The sequence below is a fragment of the Elephas maximus genome, chromosome 3 (assembly GCF_024166365.1).
Source record: "Elephas maximus indicus isolate mEleMax1 chromosome 3, mEleMax1 primary haplotype, whole genome shotgun sequence".
NCBI classification, from domain to species: domain Eukaryota; kingdom Metazoa; phylum Chordata; class Mammalia; order Proboscidea; family Elephantidae; genus Elephas; species Elephas maximus.
Window position 1 is genome coordinate 3,138,089 of NC_064821.1, and position 22,087 is coordinate 3,160,175.

Here is a 22,087-nt window from a genome sequence, read left to right on the forward strand (position 1 = left end):
CCCTCCTCCCCCCTCAAGACGCTCCCGGGCCCTGCTCCCGGCTTGACCAGGTCCTCGGGGCTCACCTGCCGGCCTCCACCTGGACGCCGGCTGCTCTGGCCCACCTGCCTCCCCGCCCGCTCGCCTTCCCCTGGGCGAAGGCGGGGGCGCCGGTGCTGGAACCAACTTTCCTCCGGGGGAAGGGGCTCGCCTTGGGGGATAGGTGACCTGGAATGGGGGGCGGGGAGGGAGGCTCCCCCAGTCCAGGTAACTCCCCCTCTCCAGGTGACGCTCCAATGGGGGGGCAGTGGGGAGGGAGGTGCCACCTGCCCAGGTGACTCCTAGGTGAGCGGGGGTGCCCCGCCCAGGTGCCGTCCGGCTCCGCCCCCGCCCGGCTCCCTAAAGGCGTGGCGGCTCCGGTTCCGAGCGCGGCGGGAGCTGGGGCCGCGTCGTCCGGAGCGCGGTGAGTCTGGGGTCGCCCGCCTGGGCTCGGTTTCCGCTCCGTAAAACGGGGGCGGCTGCTACCCTTCGGGTCTCCCGGGCCCCAGGCTGTGCAGACGGGGTCGGGGCTGTGTAGACCGAGCCGGGACTACGTGTAGGTGGTGGAACCGTGTAGACTCCGCCGGGATTGTGTAGACACGACCTGACCGCGTGGACGCGGACGCGGCCGACTGTACAGACAGAGCAGGGATGTGTCTGTAGACGAGGCCGGGCTGTGTAGACCCCGCCGGGCTGTGTAGACCCCACAGGGCTGTGTAGACACCGCAGGGACTGTGTGGACTCGGGCGATGCACGCAGCGGGTCTCGGGGGGGGGGGGCTCCGAAAGGCCTCCCCGCTCCCCGACTGCAGTCTCCCCGTAGTCTCTGCGCGCAAACTTTGCTAAAACCAAGAATGATACCTGGGTCCGGAGCCTTCCTGGGGCCCGGGCCGAGCGCAGTAGAAGTCGGATTCACAAAGGCTGTGGAGAAAGGTTGCCAAGGCTTTGATGGGGAGCCCCTCTCCTGGCGGGCGTTCTCCCGTGGCTCGTGACCAAATGGAAAGGATTTTGGGAGTCACGATTGGAGAAGGGTACGGTCAAAAAGCCTGAAATGCGGGGGGGGGGGGGGGGTCTTTGCCTGCCGGGGAGGGACTCTCGGGGAGTCAATGACACATGCAGGAAAGCGTCCCTGGTGACAGACCCTCCATCTGCATAGGTGACCGGTCATCAAAGCTGTCACCGGTATTCTTCCTGATTATTCAAGTTGTCCACGACTTGACTGAGGGATATGGGAGTGCGGGTGGGTACTCGGGGGTCCTCTGTGGCCGGGGACCTTCATCCTGCTACCCTTCATTTCACAAGAGGTCAAATATGGAGACTGCAGACCCCACAGAGGACAGCGTGGGCTCCACGGCCTCCAAAACAACAAACAAAAAAAGTCAGACCTGCCTTCCTGGAGTAGATTCTGACTCAGCAACGCATTAGGACAGAGTAGAACTGCCCCATAGGGTTTCCAGGGGGCTAATGGTGGGTTCCAACTGCCAACCTTTTAGTTAGCAGCTGAGCTCAGCCTCTGCCAAACCCAAGTTTTGGAAAAAATTTTAACATCGAAAACAAGTGTTTAATGTCATTGGCCCCTTTTAAAATAGAAAAATCCAGTTGCCATGGATTTGACTCTGACTCGTGGTGACCCCATCTGTGTCAGAGTGGAACTGTCACCCAAAGAGCTTTCAATGGCTGATTTTTCGGAAGCAGGTCAGCCAGCCTTTCAGTGAGCAGCCAGGCACGTTCACCGTTTGCATCACCCAGGGATTTATGCTCGTGGCCGCTTCTCAGCCATGTCACCAGGCACCTCAGCCTGCGGGCCTCTCCAATAAGTTTATTTTCATCTGCATGGCTCCAAAATGAACACAGGGAATAACACGTTTCCTGGGTGCCCAGCAGATGTCTGCATGAGGCTTTGGGTTTTTCCACTTTATTAATTTAAAAATTATTTATGTTGGCATAGGTTGCCCTGGTGGTACAAATGCTTAAGCGCTCATATACCATGTAAAAGGTTGGTGGTTTAAGTCTACCCCGATGTGCCTTGGAAGAAAGGCCTGGCAATCTACTTCTGAAAAACCAGCCATTGAAAACCCTGTAGAGCACAGCTCTACTCTAACACACGTGGGGTCGCCAGAAGTCAGGGTCGGCTAGATAGCAAATGTTTTATTTATTTTTTTAATGTTGAAATAAATTTATTTGCAAAAATACTACAGTTTCCATAAACCATTCACCCAGCTTCCCCAAATGCTAACATCTTACGTAACCACAGATCAAAACTATGAAATTAACATTGCTACAATATTCTTAAGAGACTTTATTCTGATTTCTCCCATTTTTCCACTAACACCCGCTTTCTGTTCCTGGGATCCAGTGCAGGATCCCCTATTGCACTCAGTACCTTTATTAATTTGAAATTATTTCAAGTAGTAAATAATTGGAGGGAATCTCTGCTTGGTGCAAATGCTTAAGCGCTCAGTTACTAGCTGAAAGTCGGCGGGTCAAACCCAGCCAGACGTGCCTCAGAAGAAAGGCCTGGCAGTCTACTGCCAAAAGATCACAGCCTTGAAAGCCCTGCGGAACACACTCCTACTCTGCAGGCATGAGTTCGCCACGAGTCAGAATCAACTCAACTGCAGAGAGTTTGGTTTTTTTTTCTGGTGGTACAAACGGTTAAGCGCGCCACTACTAACCAAAAGGTTGGCCGTTGGAACTCACCCAGGGGCCTTGGAAGAAAGTCCTGGCTATCACCTTCAGAAAGGTCGCGGCTTTGAAGACCCTGTGAAGCAGTTCGACTCTGCATACATGGGGTCGCCATGAGTCAGGTGGTCTTGACAGCAATTAACAACAACAAATGGTTGGAAGTTTATTATTTTTTGAATCTACAAACCTTTATCAGTTTTCCTCAGCATCGCCCATGTTTATCAGGATTTTTTTCCCTCAATGTCTCCCGCTTACAGGAACATAACCCCTTTTTCCTCTGTGCACATTAGAAAGCTAGAAGAACCAAGATTTTCTCGACGCAAATAGTTTTCTCACAAACACCTCTTTCCATGAAAACCTAACAAACAGTCCACTGACAAAAAAAAAAAAAAAGACAAAGAAGACCAAGCTTATTAAATTTCGCGTAGGCGCGCTGAGTGATTTATTTCATGACGTTGGGGCAACAGTAAGGGGAGGTTCTCCCGGCTAGATTGGAGTCTGATGAGAGGGGACAGGGAGAAAGGAGGGGCTGCGGAGCAGACAAGAGGTGTCTGTTTCATAAACAGGGTTTGCTGCAGGGGCCCCAAAAAGGGGAGGCAAATGGGATGGAAGGTTCTGGAAACCGTGATCCTCTTGGATTGGGGTGAAAGGGAAAAATAAAAAATTGTACAGAGAGATGGGCAAGATGGTTAAAGACTGAGAGTGAGAAGTAGAAATTTAGGAGCCCAGGAGCAAAGCTGGGGTGGCCTTTTGGGTTTTATGACAGTTGATGGCTAACCATGTGTTATGAATTGAATTGTGACCCCAAAACGATAGGCCAAAGTCCTACCCCTGTACCTGGGAGTGTGAGCATGTTTGGTGGGAAATAGGATTTTTCTTTGCAGATGCTCTCAGTTAAAGTTAAAAGTCGTACCAGAGTAGGGTGGGTACCTAACCTAATCCCTTCTGAGTGGCATTTTATAAAAGAGGACAGAGTCACACATGGAGGGAAGACAGTCTATGAGAATCCGTCTACAAGCCAAGGAACACCAAGAAACAGCTAGGGCTACAGAAGCTGGAAGAGACAAGGAAGGACCTTCCCCTAGAACCCACAGAGAGAGAGAGTTTGGACTTCTGGCCTCCAGAGCTGTGAGACAATAAATTTCTGCTCCGTAAAGCCAGTCACTTGTGGCATTTTGTTGTGGCAGTCCCAGGAGACTGAGACACCACACCCAGAAAAAAGCGAACCCAAGGGCCATCTTTCCCTTTGAAAAGTCAAACTGATACATTAGCCAAATCGGCCACTGGAGGCAAGAGTCACAGCAAACACTTGGAGGGATGCGGGAAAGTTAGGAACTGAAGAGGAGAACCAAGAGATGAGAACAAGACGAGCCACCAAGAAGAGAGTGTGGTCATTCTGGGAGTGAAAACGGAAAGCCAGATAGAAAGGTCTTAGAGTCTGGGGTCCACTGTACTAGTTGTCTGCTGCTGTGTTACAAATCACCACAAAACTTAGCAGATCAAAACAACAAACATCTATTACCTCACAGTTTCAGTGGGCCAGGAATCTGGGGGTGACTTAGCTGGGAGGTTCTGGCTCAGGGTCTCTCATGAGGGTCTAGTCAAGATATCCACGGGGGCGGCATCATTTAAAGGCCCGAACGGGGCTGGGGCTGGGGGAGCTGTTTCCAAGATGGCTTCCTCACATGGTTGCTGGCTGGAGGCCTCAGTTCCTCTGCGTGAGGACGGCTCCACAGAGCTGCTTGAGTCTCTTCACGGCAATGGCAGCTGGCTTCCCTCGGGGCGAGTGAGCCAGGAGAGAGCAAGAGAAAGCCACTATACCTCTTATGACCTAACCTGGGAACTCACACTCTACCACTTCTGGTACGTTCTATTTGTTAGGCAGCTGTAGCTGTTGCCGTTGACTCCAGCTCATGGCAGCACCATGTGTTACAGAGTAGAACAGCTCCATAGGGTCTTCTTGGCAGTAATCTTTATGGAAGCAGATCTCCAGGGCTTTCTTCTGTGGGTTAACTTCTGACTTTTCAGTTAGTAGCCAAGCACCTAACTGATTTCACCAGCTAGGTATTCCATTAGTCATTAGGGAAATTCAAACTGGGATGACTGGTCACCCCAAGACAGAGCAAATTTCTTGGTGTTATCTCATCGCTGTGAGGATGAGAGTCAGGCCTTCTGCCTCCTACCTGGTCTCCTCCCACGGCAGGTACCCCACTTCCCCACTTGGCCAAGAGAATGCTGGGAGGTAGACCTGAAAGCTGATGGAGCCGTGGGCTTATTTAGACACCTCCACGGTGATAATCGGAAACCCTCGTGGCGTAGTGGTTAAGTGCTATGGCTGTTGACCAAAGGGACGGCAGTTCAAATCCGCCAGGTGCTCCTTGGAAACTCTACGGGGCAGTTCTACTCCGTCCTATAGGGCCGCTATGAGTCAGAATGGACTCAATGGCACTGGGTGGGTATGGTGATAATGGAGCCCTGAGGGCACAGTGGTTAAAAGCTCAGCCGCTAACCAGAAGGTCGGAAGCTTGAATCCACCAGCCACTCCTTGGAAACGCTATGAGCCAGAATCAACTCGATGGCAACAGGTTTGGTTTTTTGGTTTATGACGATAATGCACAATGTAGCTCCCTGTGCTCTTTGTTTTTGTTGTATGTTTTAAAGACCCTCTCTCTTGTCCCCTCGAAAGTCTTAGATCTATCATAGATCCTTGTGGCTGCTTTCATGGATCATTCCTGTAACAGGGCACAGTGGGTCCCTCCTCCTACTCATTTCTCTTTTTCTGACAGTAGTTCCTTGGATATTTGTCCTGTTCACCTGGGGTGTTCTCATGTATCTCTTAAACTCAGGTGGTAACTTAGCCTCCTCGCCGCTTTAAAAAAATAAATTACCCCTCATCTTGTCAAGGGTTTTTTCTTAGCTCAAGGTCGCTGTGTGGCCCAGCAATTGCTTTCTGGTGTCCTCTCTTATTTCTCTTAATCAGATATCTTCTCTCTTTTTAACTCAGCTTTTGTATTTCATTCCTCCCCACCTCCAGTCTTTGCTAAAAAAAAAAAAAAAAATCCTAAAAGATACTTTATAGTCCGAGATTAGTGGCGTGAAGAATCTTCTGGAACCATCCTCCCTCTTGCCTCCTTCTTAAGGAAAACTTAGCCTGCTGTTCTGAGATGGGTTGTCTCCACGACGCCTGAGCAGAAAGCAAAGATCCATTTAGATGGACAGGCTGGCGTATGATCTATCCAACACCAAATAATTAGGCTTAGTTGATTTTTTTTCTTTCACCCTAAACTGACTTCACATCTCGAAGGGAAGTTTACTTCAATTTAGAAAGGCAAGTGTTCCGGAAAAGTTGGCTTTTCTGGACTTTGCATCGTAACTGTTGTTGTTAGGTGCCCTCCAGTTGATGTTTGACTCCTAGTGACCCCATGTGAACAGCCCCCTCAGGTTTCCTAGGCTGTAATCTTTAGGGGAGCAGACTGCCACATCTTTCTCCCTCGGAGCAGGGGTGGGTTTTGAACTGCTGACCTTTCGGCTTTCAGCCGAGCGCTTTAACCACTGTGCCACCAGAGTGCCTTTCTGAGTGTTTAAACGTTGAGCCACCAGGACTCCTTGCATTATAAGTGGAGACAGATAATTAACCCACACCCCTTCTAGCCTTCAGTTTTCCCTTTTTTTTGCCTGAAGAATAGAAAGAAGATAAAGCGACTCAGGAAGGCTGCTCCGTGGACGAAATTTTCATTCACTTTTTGCAAAGCAAAAGAAAAAAAAAAACAAGGCCAATTTATTTCCTTGCACTCAACCAACCAGCGTCTTTGTTTCACTGACTTGGCCATTGAAAATCCTATGGAACACACTTCTCTGATACACGTGGGGTTACCATGAGTCAGGGCCAACTGGACAGCTACCGGTTCAGGCGTGGAGGGGAAGGAGGATGGAGTCGGGGCAGGCTGGTTTGAGCATCCCAGTGGATGGGAGAAGTGACCACTGAGACTGAGAATGTGGAAAGGAGGGGGGCAGCAGGTTTGCTGGGGAAAGGAAGACACACTCAACTCTGGACATACTGAGTTGCAGACAGACACGCCCAGGTGTCCACACCTGCCTGAAGCCTCCAGATTGCTGTTGGAGTTGGATACTTCTATCCAGAAGTTGGTGCGTGAGTGACCATTGATGCTGTGGGCGCTCTTGGTAGCTGGCAGCACAAGAAAAGGGAGGTTAGAGCTTTCCAGAGTGTCAGAGGGAGACCAGGGGGAGCCCTTTCACTTGGAGCATGGTGTGGGTGTAGCTTGGACGTGGTCTCAGGCGCTTTTCTTTGTGGCTACATCAAGATTTTCCCAACAAAGGAGGGAGTTAGCAAGACACAAAGACCTTATTTGAGGCTCCTTTGTCCCTTCCATTGTCCCCATGGGTCCCGTAATCAGGCTTGGAAGAGGTGCTTAGGAGGGAGGCTCCTCCTAGGACCACGCCCTGGTTCAGAGTCTCTTTCCTGAGTCTCTAACGGCTTTGGTGGATCGGGCACCCCAGTGCATGGAGAGGTGATAGCATCTAGAAGTCAGATATATCTGACATTGTGTTGACTGCACTGTTTTCTTTTTGACGACAGCAGAAGAGGTGGGTGAAGGGAGTTTCCTTGAAGCAGGGACTGCCTCCTGCTTGGGTTTGTCCCTGAGCCACAAAGCTTGACCTTGTAAGAGATAGAACTCCAAGCTGAACCAGCTCAAAAGCAAAAATTAGCACCCAACACTGAGCAGCCCAGAAGAGGATCTGCCTCCGGGCACAGCTGGTTCTGACTTTTTCTATTTTGTTCATCGAGGTGCTTCCCTGGCTGAGGCTCTAGCCCCACACCCTCGGCACCCGGATCCATGCTCTTCCTTCAGTGCTTTGATCTTGTTCTTTCCTATTGATGACGGCGGCCAAGGTGATGGCATTCTTTCCAGAGGCTCTAGGGAAAAATCCATTCTTCCGGCTTCTAGAAGCCCCCGCATTCATTGGCTGGTGGCCCTTTCCTGCATCTTCGAATCCAGCAGTAGTGCATCTTAAATCTCTCTGATAAGGACGCTGTTATCATACGAGCCACATGGGTGATCGGGATCATCTCCCATCTCAAGACCCTTCACCTCGTCCATCTGCAGGGTCCCTCTTAGCATATGAGGAGCTGTGTCCACAGGCTCTGGGGACCACGACAGGTACGTCTTTGGGGGACTCATTATTCTGCTTGCCAAAGTACCCAAGCAAAATCCCCTTTCTACAGAAGTGCCTTGGCCCAAGGTCCCGGGGTGGTACAAACAGTTTGCAGTCGACTACCAACATAAGTTACCCAGGATCGCTGTGGAAGAAAGACCTGGAAATTGACTCTGTAAAGTTTAATCCTGTTGCACTTGAATTGATTCCAACTCATAGCGACCCCATAGGACAGAGTAGAACTGCCCCATACGGTTTCCAAGGCTGTAATCTTTTTTTTTATTTATTTATTGTGCTTTAAGTGAAAGTTTATAGCTCAAGTTACAAAAATTTATACAGACATTTTTGTGTGACCCTAGTTCCTTTCCTTATACATTCCTCCTTTCTACCTTGGATTTCCTATGTCCCTTTCTGTCTTATAGTCCAGTCTATTCTTTGTCTGAAGAGTTGGCTTCAGGAGTGGTTTCAGTTCTGGGTTAACAGTCCAGGGGCCATGTCTTCTGGGGTCCCTCCAGTCTCAGTCAGACCATTAAGTCTGGTCTTTTTATGTGAATTTGAGCTCTGCACCCCACTTTTCTCCTGTGCCGTCAGGGACTCTAGGTTGTATTTCCTGTCAGGGTGGTCATTGGTGGTAGCCGGGCACCATCTAGTTCTTCTGGTCTCAGGCTGATGGAGTCTCTGGTTTACGTGGCCCCTTTTGTCTCTTGGGCTCGTATTTTCCTTGTGTCTTTGGTGTTCTTCATTCTCCTTTGCTCCAGGTGGGTTGAGACTAATTGATGCATCTTAGACGGCCAGGACCGGGCAGTGTTTCGTTCTGTTGTGCATAGGGTCGCTGTGAGTCGGAACCGACTCGACAGCACCTAACAACAACAACAACATCAACAACAGATGGCCAAAGCCTGTAATTTTTATGGGAGCAGACTGCCGCACCTTTCCTCCTTGTAGCAGCAGCTGGTAGGTTCCAACTGCAGACTTTTATGTTAGCAGCAGAGTGTCTAACTACTGTGCCACCAGGCAAAAAGACTCCATGGAGCAGTTCTATTCTGTAATACATGGCATCGCCGTGAGTTAGAATCCACTTGGCAGCATCAAGCTTTTTTTTTTTTTTTTTTGCCCTGGCCCAAGACACTGTCAGATCTTTTGGGTCCAAAAGTCACTACTCTCTCTCAGCACCACTTGGTTCAAAGGAAGACTTTGTCACCTGATTTTTATCTGCTCTCTGCCAGTCCCGCCAACGACTGGAATGCAACTTCCCCGACCTCGGAGGAAGGCCACGCAGGCCGTGTCAGGGCATCAGTGGACAGGTGAGAGGCCAGCTGAGTGTTTACCTAGAGGAGGCATGGCACCTCTGGCAGGTGGCCACCCACCTGGCCTGCTCCTGACGTTCCCTGCTTTGTTCACAGACACTCACTCCTGGATCCCCACTTTCCAGAGCCTTCTGTATGGAAACATTTCAGATGGTTTCCATATGGTTCTTGGACGACATTGTCGCCTCCCACCAGCTGTCTCTTCTCACATTTCATTCTCTGGCATATGCCAGCCCGTCTTTGTTTCTCTTTCTCTCTCTGTTAAATGTATTTCCTTATAATGTATTTTTTTCTCTCCTTGGATTCTTACTCTCTTCTGTCCCTGTAGGGTTTGTCTTCTTAGGCACTTTTCCAGGGAAAACTTACAAGGAAAAGACGTGCAAAAACAGAAATTTATTCTCTTGCAGCTCTGGAGACATGTGAAGCGTTGTCTAGTATTCCTGAACCCCAGAAGGATGTGTTGGGCCTTACAGAAACGTGTGTGCGCTAGGTCAGCTTCGTTCAGGCATGAGCTGTTAATGGATCAACAAGCTGCTCGGTGAGAGAAGTCAGACACAAGAGGTCAAGTACTTTATGATCCTGCTCATATGAAATATGTAGAACAGGCGAATGCAGAAGGCCCCGTGAGTTCTTCTTGACCGTTGGGCACAGATGGAGTTTTGCTCAGGACAGTTGGACCAAAGGGACTGTCCTCACCTCTGGGGATTCCAGAATCCCAGCAACTGATTTTCCTGCAACACCGTGGGTTGAACTGTTTCCCCCAAAAGATATATTACAGTTCTAACCACTGTACTCAGGAACATGACCTTGTTTGGAAATAGGGTCTCTGTAGATTTAATTAGCTAATTAACATGAGGTCAGACTGGAGTAGGGTGGGTCCTAGTCCCAGCTGAGTGGTATCTTATAAAAGCGAAGAGACACAGAGAAACACAAAGGGAAGATGGCCATGTAAGATAGAGGCAGAGATGGAGGGACATGACCACGCAACAAATTACCACACAGTTAGCAGCTTAAAGCAACAGCTATTTATTATCTCACAGTTTCTGTGGGTCAGGAGCCTGGGCACGGCTTAGCTGGGCCCCCTGCTCAGGGTCTCACCAGGCTGCACTCAAAGTGTTGGCCTGGACGTAATGTTTGCAAGGCCCATCCACGTCACGGTGTGTATCACAGCTTCATTCTTTTTTACGGCTGAATAATATTCCATTGTGTGAATGGACCACGTTGCGTTTGGGTTGTTTCCACTTTCTGGCTACTGCGGACAGTGCTGCAGTGAACGTCGGTGCACAGGTATCTGAGATGCTGCTCCCAAGTCTTTGGGGTATATACCCAGGAGCAGAATTGCTGTGCCATATGGTAGTTCTGAGGAGCCCTGGTGGCACGGTGGTTAAGTGCTCGGCTACTACCTGAAAGGTCGGTGGTTCGAACCCACCAGCGGCTATGCAGGAGAAAGATGTGACGGTCTGTGTCCATAAAGATTACAGCCACGAAAATCTGTGGGGCAGTTCTACTCTGTCCTATAGGGTTGTTAGGAGCTGGAATCACCTTGACAGTAATTCTAGGAGGCCCTGGGTGGTGCACTCGGCTGCTCACCAAAAGGTTGGAGGTTCGAGTCCACCCAGAGGCACCTCAGAAGAAAGGCCTGGTGATCTCCTTCTGAAAACTCAGCCCTGGAAAACCCTGTGGAGCACAGCTCTGCTCTGACACACGTGGGGTCGCCAGGAGTCAAGGTGGACTCGAGGGCAACCGGTTGGTTGCTTGGAATTCTATTTGATTTTGGCCTCTCCCGCTAAGGCTTGCGCCCCGGGTGCTCAGGACCACATCGGCCTCTTTCAGGGCTGTGCACTCTCATGGAGCACCCAGGCCTGGCATAAACACTGGAGAGACAGAAGGCCTCATGAATGGCGCTTGTATCTTCGAGGCGAAATGGCAGGAGGCCCTTTCTCTGCACTAATGGCAGTGCTGACAAGACAGGTCAGGGAACGGGAACACAGCCGTCCTCGAAATCGGCAGCTTGGGGATGGGGTGGCCTGGCTTGAATGAACATAGTGTGTGTGGGAGAGCAGGCCTGTCAACGAACCCATACACTACGTCGCAGCTTCCAGCCCTAATCACAGAAGAGGATCTTGGCGCTTTTGTCCCTAAAACGTTTCATCAAGTAATTCTTTGAGAATCTCTGTCTCCTCAAAAGGTGATCTGCTCAGGTGGAAGAATAAGGGGGTGAGTGTTGTGCAACCCTGCTCCCCACCTCCCCTGGCGGTTCTCCTTTCCTGTTGGCTCTGGATGGCGGCAGGGAGGTGCGGGGCGGCCCTGGGGATGGAGTGTTCTGCGAAGCCCCAGCAAAGGGTCACCGGACTTAGCAATCAGCGCATCGCTTGTTGCCTTCAGCTAAATTTGAATTTTAGATAAAGAACAAATTAGTTTCTTTTTTTCTTCTCTCCCAATTTTTTTTTAATTGTGTTTTAGGCGAAAGTTTACAGTGCAAATCAGTTTCTCATTTAAAAATTTATACAGAAATTATTTTGTGACGTTGGTTGCAATCCCCACAATGTGTCAGCACTCTCTTCCTTTCCACCCTGGGTTCCCGGTGTCCATGCCTCCGGTTTTCCTGTCCCTTCCTGCCTTCTCATCTTTGCTTTTGGGCAGATGTTGCCCATTTGGTCTCTTGCATGCGATCGAACTAAGAAGCACATTCCTCACGCATGTTATTTTTTTTTTTAATCTTTGGCTGAGAGGTGGACTTCAGGAGTGGTTTCAGTTCTGAGTTAGCAGGGTGTCCAGGGGCCATAGTCTCGGGGGTTCCTCCAGTCTCTGTCAGACCAGTAAGTCTGGTTTTTTTTTTGTGAATTTGAATTTTGTTCTACATTTGTCTCCCACTCTGTCCGGGACCCTCCGTTGCGACCCCTGTCAGGGTGGTCGGTTTTGGTAGCCGGGCACCATCTAGTTCTTCTGGGCTCGGACTGGTGGAGGCCGTGGTTCACGTGGCCCATTAGAACAAACACTTTTTTTTTTTTTTTTACTATAAATGTGTTTCAGATGAAGTGCCTGGATAGTGCGTATGGTGAACGGGTTTGGCTGCTAACCAAAAGGTCAGAGGTTTGAATTCACCCAGAGGTGCCTTGCAAGAAAGTCCTGACGATCTACTTCCAAAAAATCCGCCCATTTCTCTTCTGACACACATGGGGTGGCCACGAGTCAGAGTTCACTTGGCAGCAGCTGATTCCTGGTTTATATCCTAAATATCGTATGAGGCATAATTATACTAGAAAGGTTTTTAGTATAAAAATGTTCCAAATAGGAGGGTGGTTCAGTGGTAGAATTCTTGCCTTCCGTATGGGAGACCTGGGTTCGATTCCTGGCCAATGCACCTCAAATGCAGGCGCCACCCATCCCGAAGAGGCTGCAGCGGAGCTTCCAGACTACGACAGACTGGGAACAAAGGCCTGGGGACCTGCTTCCAAAAATCAGCAGTGAAAACCCTACGGATCACAACAGTCTGATCCCATGTGCCTGGGATCTCCATGAGTTGGGGTCTGATTTAAGGGCAGCTTTAATAACAACGACAATAACACATTCCAAATATTACCTGGGACGTATTTATACTAAAATATGTATTTGGGACAGGTTGTCGTTAGTTGCAATTGAGTCAGTGCCAACTCAAAGCAACCTTATATGTTACAGAACCAACCATTTCACAGTCCTGTGCCGTCTTCGTGATCGTGGATCATTTGTCCTTCTGTGGTGGCTTAGATGTTGCTGTGATGCTGGAGGCTCTGCCACCAGTATTTCAAACACCAGCAGGGTCACACGTGGTGGACAGGTTTCGGCAGAGCTTGCAGACTAAGGCAGACTAGGAAGAGAGCCCTGGCAATCTACTTCCAAAAATCAACCGATAAAAACTCTGTGGACAGTCGGGACACACTTCTGCTGTCTTTGTTAGGTGCCATCCGGTCCATTCCAACTCACAGCCACCGCATGGGACAGAGTAGAGCTGCCCCACAGGGTTTTCTTGGCTGTAATCTTTACAAGAGCAGATCGCCAGGTCTGTCTTCTATGGAGCCACTGGGTGGATTCGAACTGCCAACGTTTCAGTTAGCAGCAAAGTGCTTAACCATTTTCATACCAGGACTCCATCCAGTAAGCCAAACAACAATCCTAATAACAACGGGCCCTAAATGGCCCCCAAAAAACCCATTGCCGTCAAGTCAATTCCGACTCATAGCAACTCTATAGGACGGAGTAGAACTGCCCCGTAGAGTTTCCAAGGAGTGCCTGGTGGATTCGAACGGCCAACCTTTTGGTTAGTAGCTGTAGCTCTTAACCACTATGCCACCAGGGTTTCCAAATGGCCAGGACTTGCTTAATAACTGATGACGTTGTGCTGTGGAGTCAATTCCAGCTCCTAGCAACCCCACGTGACAGAGTAGAACTGCCCCACTGGGCTTCCCAGGCTGTTAACCACTGCGGCACTAGGGCTCCTTTTGTGGTTTCCTAGTGGGGAAAATGTGGCGAAGGCCGAATCTGAATCATCGTCCACCCACGCAGAGAGGCACCTCCCAGGGGGCCAGCGTTCACAATGGATCACCTTCAGGAAAACGTGAAGACAGCTGATTCACACCCTCCAGGGACTCAGGCAGCCCGTAGCGCGTGGGGTTGGCGGTAGAGGTCTGCTTATGCCCCATGAACATAAGAAAATGACCTGGCGGGACGCTGGGCATGGCTAACACCCTCAGGATACAGCACTGGGCTTTTATGGTTTCAAGAAGGAGCCCTAGTGGTGCAACAGTTAAACGCTCAGCTGCTGAGAGGTTTGCAGTTCGAACCCGCCAGCCACTCCGTGGGCTACCAAACTGGCAATCTGCTCCCATAAAGATTACAGCCTAGAACAGGGGAAGTCAGCACAGCTGGACTAAACCAAACCTACGAAGTTTCCTGAATACAACCAAACACTTCCAGGGACAGAGTAGCAGGGGAGGGGTCTGGGACCATGGTTTCAGGGGACATCTAGGCCAATTGGCATAACAAAGTATATTAAAAAACGTTCTGCATCCCACTTTGGAGAGTGGCATCTGGGGTCTTAAAAGCTAGCAAGCGGCCATCTAAGATGCATCAGTTGGTTTCAACCCACCTGGAGCAAAGAAGAATGAAGAGCACCAAGGACACAAGGTAATTATGAGCCCAAGAGACAGAAAGGGCCACATAAATCAGAGATTCCATCAGCCTGAGACCAGAAGAACTAGATGGTGCCTGGCTGCCATCAATGACTACCTGACAGGGAACACAACAGAGAATCCCTGATGGAGCAGGAGACCAGTGGGATGCAGACCTCGAATTCTCATAAAAAGACCAGAATTAATGGTCTGACTGAGACTAGAGGGCCCAGATGTTATGGCCCCTGGACTCTTTGTTAGCCCAAAACTAAAACCATTCCTGAAGTCAACTCTTCAGACAAAGACTAGACTGGACTATAAGACAGAAAATGATACTGGTAAGGAGTGAGCTTCTTCGCTCAAGTAGACACATGAGGCTACGTGGGCAGCTCCTGTCCAGAGGTGAGATGAGAAGGCAGAGGGGACAGGAGCTGTCTGAATGGACACGGGAGATACAGGGTGGAGAGAAGGAGTGTGCTGTCACATTGTAGGGAGAACAACTGGGGTCACATAACAATATGTATATAAGTTTTTGTATGAGAAACTGACTTGAATTGTAAACTTTCACTTAAAGCATTAAAAAAAAAAAAGATTACAGCCTAGAAAACCCCACGGGACAGTTCTACTCTGTCACATGGGGTCACTGTGAGTTGGGCAGCACTCAACGACAACAACATGGTTTCAAGTGGCAGGAACCAACTCAACTTGCCCGATGTGATAAAAGGGTATTTGTTGCCTCTTGTCACTAAGTTTCAGGGGCAAAGGGGTCCGACTTGGTTTGTCACCATCCCTCAGCTCTGCTTTCTTAGAACTAAGGATCCTGCAGTGGCAAGAATCAACCAGACAACCAGCAATGTGTTGTACCCATTTTACAGGGCAGGAAGCTGGAGTGCCAAGCAGTTAGGTTCCATTTTACAAAGTCCACAGAGGTGGTCTTGTTACCCTGCAGCCTTCCTGATGAGGGATTTAAAAAAGAAAAAAAGCACTAACTGTTAGGACGGAGAAACAGGCTATGGTTCAAATCCTGCAGATGTATAAAAACTGAGCCAAAGCTTGGGCTTTGCAGAGGATTTGAAAGAGAAGCGCTGGTCTGCAGGGGTGAAGGAAGCTGGAGGAAGACCATGATGAGGTCTGAGGAGGTTTGAATTGTGTGATGTGGATGTCATCTGGGACCACAACAACCCACTTGGGTAGAATAGAAGCCAGGTCGAAATTGACACAGCAATGTGTGGGCAGCAGTCTTGTCACCTGTTAGATGTGACACTGTCTGTTGGCCACTCCTTTATTCACAAACTCTCAGATTTGCTTGGAGGGGTGCTTGCTGCATTCCTCTTCTGCCCTTCCTTCCTTCCTCCTTTCCTTCCTTTCTTCCTCCCTCCCTCCCTCCTTCTCTCTCTCTTTCTTTCTTTTTCCCCTTCCTTTCTTTCTCTCCCTCTTTCTTGGCAAAAGAAACACAAAAGAATTCAAGTTTCTGCTTTGGTTGCCATCCATCCTGGATGCTCTCATCAGCCTAATTAAATGAAATGTAAACAGAAGACATTTGATGACTCTAGGTGGCTTGACCCCACACATCTGTCCATTTGTCATACTGTGGGGGCTTGCGTGTTGCTGTGATGCTGGAAGCTATGCCACTGGTATTCAGATGCCAGCAGGGTCACCTATGATGGACAGATTTCAGCGGAGCTTCCAGACTAAGAGAGACTAGGAAGAAGGACCTGGCAGTCTACTGCTGAAAAGCACTAGCCAGTGAAAACCTTATGAATAGCAGCAGAACATTGTCTGATATAGTGCTGGAAGATGAGTCCCTCAAGTTGGAAGGCACTCAAAATACGAATGGGGAAGAGCTGCCTCCTCAAAGTAGAGTTGACCTTAATGACGTGGTTGAAGTTAAGCTTTCTAGACCTTCATTTGCTGATGTGGCACGACTCAAAATGGGAGGAAATAGCTGCAATCATCCATTTATAATCGGAACCTGGAATGTACCAAGTATGAATCTAGGAAAATTGGAAATGGTCAAAAATGGAATTGAACACATAAAGATCAATATCCTAGGCATTAGTGAGCTGAAGGGACGGGTACTGGTCATTTTGAATCAGACAATCATATGGTCTACTATTCCAGGAACAATAACTTGAAGAGGAGTGGCATTGCATTCATCATCAAAAAGAACATTTCAAGATCTATCCTGAAGTACAACCCTAACAGTGATAGGACAATATCCATACGCCTACAAGGAAGGCCAGTTAATACGCCTATTATTCAAATTTATACACCAACCACTAAGGCCAAAGATGAAGAAATGGAAGATTTTTACCAGCTTCTGCAGTCTGAAATTGATTGAACACGCAATCAGGATGCACTGATAATTGCTGGTGATTGGAATGCTAAAGTTGGAAACAAAGAAGGATCGGTATTGGAAAATACAGCCTCAGTGATAAAAACCTGCCGGAGATCGCGTGATAGAATTTAGCAAGACCAACGACTTCTTCATTGCAAATACCTTCTTTCACCAACATAAATGGCAGCTATACATGTGGACCTCACCAGATGGAATACGCAGGAATCAAATTGACCACATTTGTGAGAAGAGACGATGGAAAACTTCAGTCAGAATAAAGCCAAGGGCCGACTGGGAATCAGACCATCAATTACTCATATGCAAGTTCAAGTTGAAATGCGAGAAAATTAGAACAAGTCCAGGAGAGCCAAAGTACAACCTTGAACATATTCCACCTGAATTTAGAGAACATCTCAAGAATAGATTTGACATGTTTAACACTAATGACTGAAGACCAGACAAGTCATGGCGTGACATTAAGGACATCATACATGAAGAAAGCAAGAGATTGTTGAAAAGACAGGAGAGAAAGAAAAGACCTAAATGGATGCCAGAAGAGACTCTAAAACTTGCTCTTGAATATCTAGTAGCTAAAGCAAAAGGAAAAAATGATGAAGTAAAAGAGCTGAACGGAAGATTTCAAAGGGTGGCTCAAGAAGACAAAGTATTATAATGGCATGTGCAGAGACTTGGAGATAGAAAACCAAAAGGGAAGAACATTTCTCAAGCTGAAAAAAATGAAGAAGAAATCCAAGCCTCGAGTTGCAATACTGAAGGACTCTATGGGGAAAATATTAAACGATGCAGGAAGAATCAAAAGAAGATGGAAGGAATACACAGAGTCACTACACCAAAAAGAACTGGTCGACATCCAACCATTTCAGGAGGTAACATATGATCAGGAACCGATGGTACTGAAGGAAGAAGTCCAAGCTGTGCTGAAGACATTGGTGAAAAACAAGGGAGTTGACAGAATACCAACTGAGATGTTTCAACAAATGGATGCAGCGCTGGAAGTGCTTACTAATCTATGCCAAGAAACTTGGCCAACCGACTGGAAGAGATCCATACTTATGCCAATTCTCAAGAAAGGTGATCCAACTGAATGTGAAAATTATCGAACAATATCATTAATATCACATGAAAGCAAAATTTTGCTGGAGATCATTCAAAAACAGCTGCAGCAGTATATTGACAGTATATTGAACTTTCAGAAAATCAAGCCAGATTTAGAAGAAGAGGTGGAACCAGGGATATCATTGCTGATGTCAGATGGGTCCTGGCTGAAAGCAGAGAATACCAGAAGGATGTTTACCTGTGTTTTATTGACTATGCAAAGGCATTTGACTGTGTGGATGGTAACAAACTATGGATAACATTGCGAAGAATGGGAATTCCAGAACACTTCATTGTGCTAATAAGGAACATTTACATAGATCAAGAGGCAGTTGTTCGGACAGAAAAGGGAATACTGATTGGTTTAAAGTCAGGAAAGGGGTGCATCAGGGTTGGTTCCTTTCACCACACTTACTCAACCTGTCTGCTGAGCAAATAATCCAAGAAGCTGGACTCTATGAAGAAGAACGGGGCATCAGGATTGGAGGAAGACTCATTAACAACCTGCTTTATGCAGATGACACAACCTTGCTTGCTGAAAGTGAAGAGGACTTGAAGCACTTACTGATGAAGGTCAAAGACCACAGCCTTCAGCATGGATTACACCTCAACAAAAAGAAAACAAAAATCCTCACAAGTGTAATGAGCAACATCATGATAAATGGAAAAAAGATTGAAGTTGTCAAGGATTTCATTTTACTTGGATCCACAATCAACAGCCATAGAAGCAGCAGTCAAGAAATCAAAAGATGCCTTGCATTGTGCAAATTGGCTGCAAAAGACCTCTTCAAAGTGTTAAAAAGCAAAGCTGTCACCTTGAGGACTAAGGTGCGCCTGACCCAAGCCATGGTGTTTTCAATTGCATCATGTGCGTGTGAAAGCTGGATAATGAATAAGGAAGACCGAAGAAGAGTTGATGCCTTTGAATTATGGTGTTGGCAAGGAATACTGTATATACCATGGAAATGCCGAAATGACAAACAAATCCTTCTTGGAAGAAGTACAACCAGAATGCTCCTTAGAAGCAAGGATGGTGAGACTACTTCTCACATACTTGGGACACATTATCAGGAGGGATCAGTTCCTGGAGAAGGACATCATGCTTGGTAAAGCAGAGGGCCATAGAAAAAGAGGAAGACCCTCAATGAGATGGATTGACACAGTGGCTGCAACAATGGGCTCGAGCATAGCAACAATTATGAGGTTGGCGCAGGAACAGGCAGTGTTTCGTTCTGTTGTGGATAGGGTTGCTATGAATCGGAACCAACTCAATGGCACCTAACAACAACAACAAGGTGGCTTGAAGAAGGCTGTGTTCAGACACAATTCAACTTTAGGTTATAAACTTGGAGTGAACGCTAAGCTATTTTCCTATAGCCGTATTTGTCAACCTTTATTATTATTATTATCTCCCTATTATGGCGTCAGAGGAGATGTGAAAACAGAAGCAAAGAGTGAGACTAGAAGACGCTCCCTGTGGCTCAGAAGACACAGGAAAGGGGTACAGACCAAGGAATGTGTGGCCTCTAGAAGCTGGAAGAGGCCAGAGATGATTCTCCCTGGGGCCTCCAAAAAGAACCAGCCCTGTAGCGCCATTTTAGACTTCTGACCCCTAGAACTATCAGGTAACAAATCTGTGTTACTTTCAGCTGCTTAGCTGATTGTGACTTGTTACAGCAGCAAGAAGAAACTCATACATATGTACATTTCCTAGCAATGGACTGAGTGCACCAGCTCAACCAGTGGTTGTTAGTCCATTTTTTGTCCTTTTTCTAGTGGGTTCCTTCAGCACTGAGAGCTGTCACACCTACACACGTAAGACCCTTGCTTTGTTGTTGTTGTTAGGTGCCGTCGAGTGGGTTCTGACTCATAGCAACCCTGTGTACAACAGAACGAAACACTGCCTGGTCCTGCACCATCCTGACAATCATTGCTGTTTGAGCTCATTGCTGCAGCCACTGTGTCAGTCCGTCTCGTTGAGGGTCTTCCTCTTTTTCACTGACCCTCTACTTTATCAAGCATGATAGCCTTCTCCGGGGACCAACCCCTCCTGATAACATGTCCAAAGTATGTGAGACAAAGTCTCACCACCCTCGCTTCTAATTAACATTCTGGCTGTACTTCTCGGAAGACAGATTTGTTCATTCTTCTGGCAGTCCAAGGTATATTCAATATTCTTTGCCAACACCATAATTCAAAGGCGTCAATTCTTTGGTCTTTCTTATTCATCGTCCAGCTTTTGCATACATATGAGGCGATTGAAAACACCATGGCTTGGGTCAGGTGCACCTTAGTCCTTAAAGTGACATCTTTACTTTTTAACACTTTACAGAGGCCTTTTGCAGCAGATTTGCCCAATGCAATGCATCTTTTGATTTCTTGACTGCTGCTTCTATGGACGTTGATTGTGGATCCAAGTAAAATGAAATCCTTGACAACTTCAATCTTTTCTCCGTTTATCATGATGTTGCTCACTGGTCCAGTTGTGAGGATTTTTGTTTTCTTTATGTTGAGGTGTAATCCATACTGAAGGCCGTGGTCTTTGATCTTCATCAGTAAGTGCTTCAAGTCCTGTTCGCTTTCAGCAAGCAAGGTTGTGTCATCTGCATAACGCAGGTTGTTAATGAGTCCTCCTCGAATCCTGATGCCCCGTTCTTCTTCACATAGTCCAGTTTCTCAGGTTATTTGCTCAGCACACAGATTGAAAGGATACAACCCTGAAGCACATCTTTCCTCATTTTAAACCATGCAGTATCCTCTTGTTTCTTTTTGAACGACTGCCTCTTGGTCTAAGTACCATGATGTATGGGACGAGAAACACCCTGGAGTGCTGACCCTGTTTTCCTGCCCTTTGTTTTGCTGGCATCCAGATTGCTGTCCTCGTGTTTCTGAGCCATGGAGCCCACTGTTGATGACTTTCAACTCGTGCCCGATGCAACAAAGAAGTCCCCCATGCTGGACACCACGTGCTGTAGAGCCGCCATTACTGCTGTGGTGGCCACAAGCATCACTGTCATCTCCCTGGGAGTCCTCTGGGGTAAGTGGCCACAACCAGGGTGACTGTGCAAAGATGTGGGGTGTGCTTCAGTGGGCTTCACATGCTTTTCTCAGAATCGAAGGGCTGAGGGCACCCAAGCTTGGAAATGAAGGTTGACCTTCAGGCCACTGAAGATACGAGTGAAATAGATCATGTGCCTGGCGCACACTGTGCTCTTGGTGATATATCCAGGTGGGTGGATGGTGGTGCAGTGGGTTCCTGGGGCCACCATAGAAAAGTACCACAAACTGGGAGGCTTGAAACAGAAATTTATTCCCTCAAAGTTCTGGAGTTTGAGAGAAATTTATTCTCTCAAATGTCCCAATTTCAGGGTTTCAGCAGGGCTATGTTCTCTCCGAAAGCTCTAGGGGACGACTTGTCTCTTCCAGCTTCTGGTAGCTCCAGGTGTTCCTTGGCTTGTGGCCTTATCACTTCAATCTCTGCCTCCATCTTTACGTGGCTGTCTTCTGTGTCTCTGTCCTCTGTCTTCTCCTCTCAAAAGGGCAACAGTGGTCTTGGATCTAGGAGCCCCCTACTGCAGTGTGACTGGATGTTAACTAATAAGTCTGCCAAGGCCCTATTTCCAAATAAGTTCGTGTTCACCCAGTACTGGAGGTTACTTAAGGCCAGGACTTCAATATATCTTTCTGGGGCAACACAATTCAACCCATAACATTCTGCCCTCTGGCCCCCAAAATGTACGACCTTCCCACGTGCAAAATACCTTCATTCATCCCAGCAGCCCCAGAAGTCTTAACTCATCCCAGCACCAACTCTAAGCCACATCAGGGGTGACGTGTGAAGCTTGAAAGCGGGTCTCATCCAAACTGATAAACTCACAAAGTCCCCATCCTCAGCTTCTGGATCACCTAAATCAGGCATCTTCATTTTTCCTGGGGCTGCCGTAGCAAAACACCACAAAGTGGATGGCTTTAAGGAACAGAAACATATTGTCTAACAGTTCTGGGGGCCAGAAGTCTGAATTCAGGGTGTCAGCAGCGCTGCGCTCTCCAAAGTTTCTAGGGGAGGCTCCTTCCTTGTCTGGTGGCCCCAGACGTCCCCTGGCTTGTAGGTGGATCCTCACATGGACGTCTTCCCCCGTATCTCTCTGTGTCTCTTCTCTTTTATGAAGATGTCAGTCACATTGGATAAGGGCCCACCCTACTCCAGTCTGACCTCATGTTGAATTAACTAATTACATCTGCAAAGATCCTATATCTAAAAGTCACATTCACAGGTACTGTGGTTTAGGACTTGAACAGACC

General features: G+C 48.0%; 1 protein-coding gene across 2 annotated transcripts in view; it reads left to right on the forward strand.

The window, feature by feature from the left end:
- The first annotated feature begins 377 nt into the window (after window positions 1–377).
- Window positions 378–22,087, forward strand: part of TMPRSS9 (transmembrane serine protease 9) — a 64,177-nt gene continuing 42,467 nt past the window's right edge. For both annotated transcript variants that reach the window (XM_049876293.1, XM_049876294.1), the window contains exons 1-2: window positions 378–442; window positions 20,656–20,822. In XM_049876293.1, coding sequence (XP_049732250.1) covers window positions 20,681–20,822 — 142 coding nt within the window. In that variant the 5' untranslated portion in view covers window positions 378–442; window positions 20,656–20,680. The remainder of the gene's footprint in view (window positions 443–20,655; window positions 20,823–22,087) is intronic.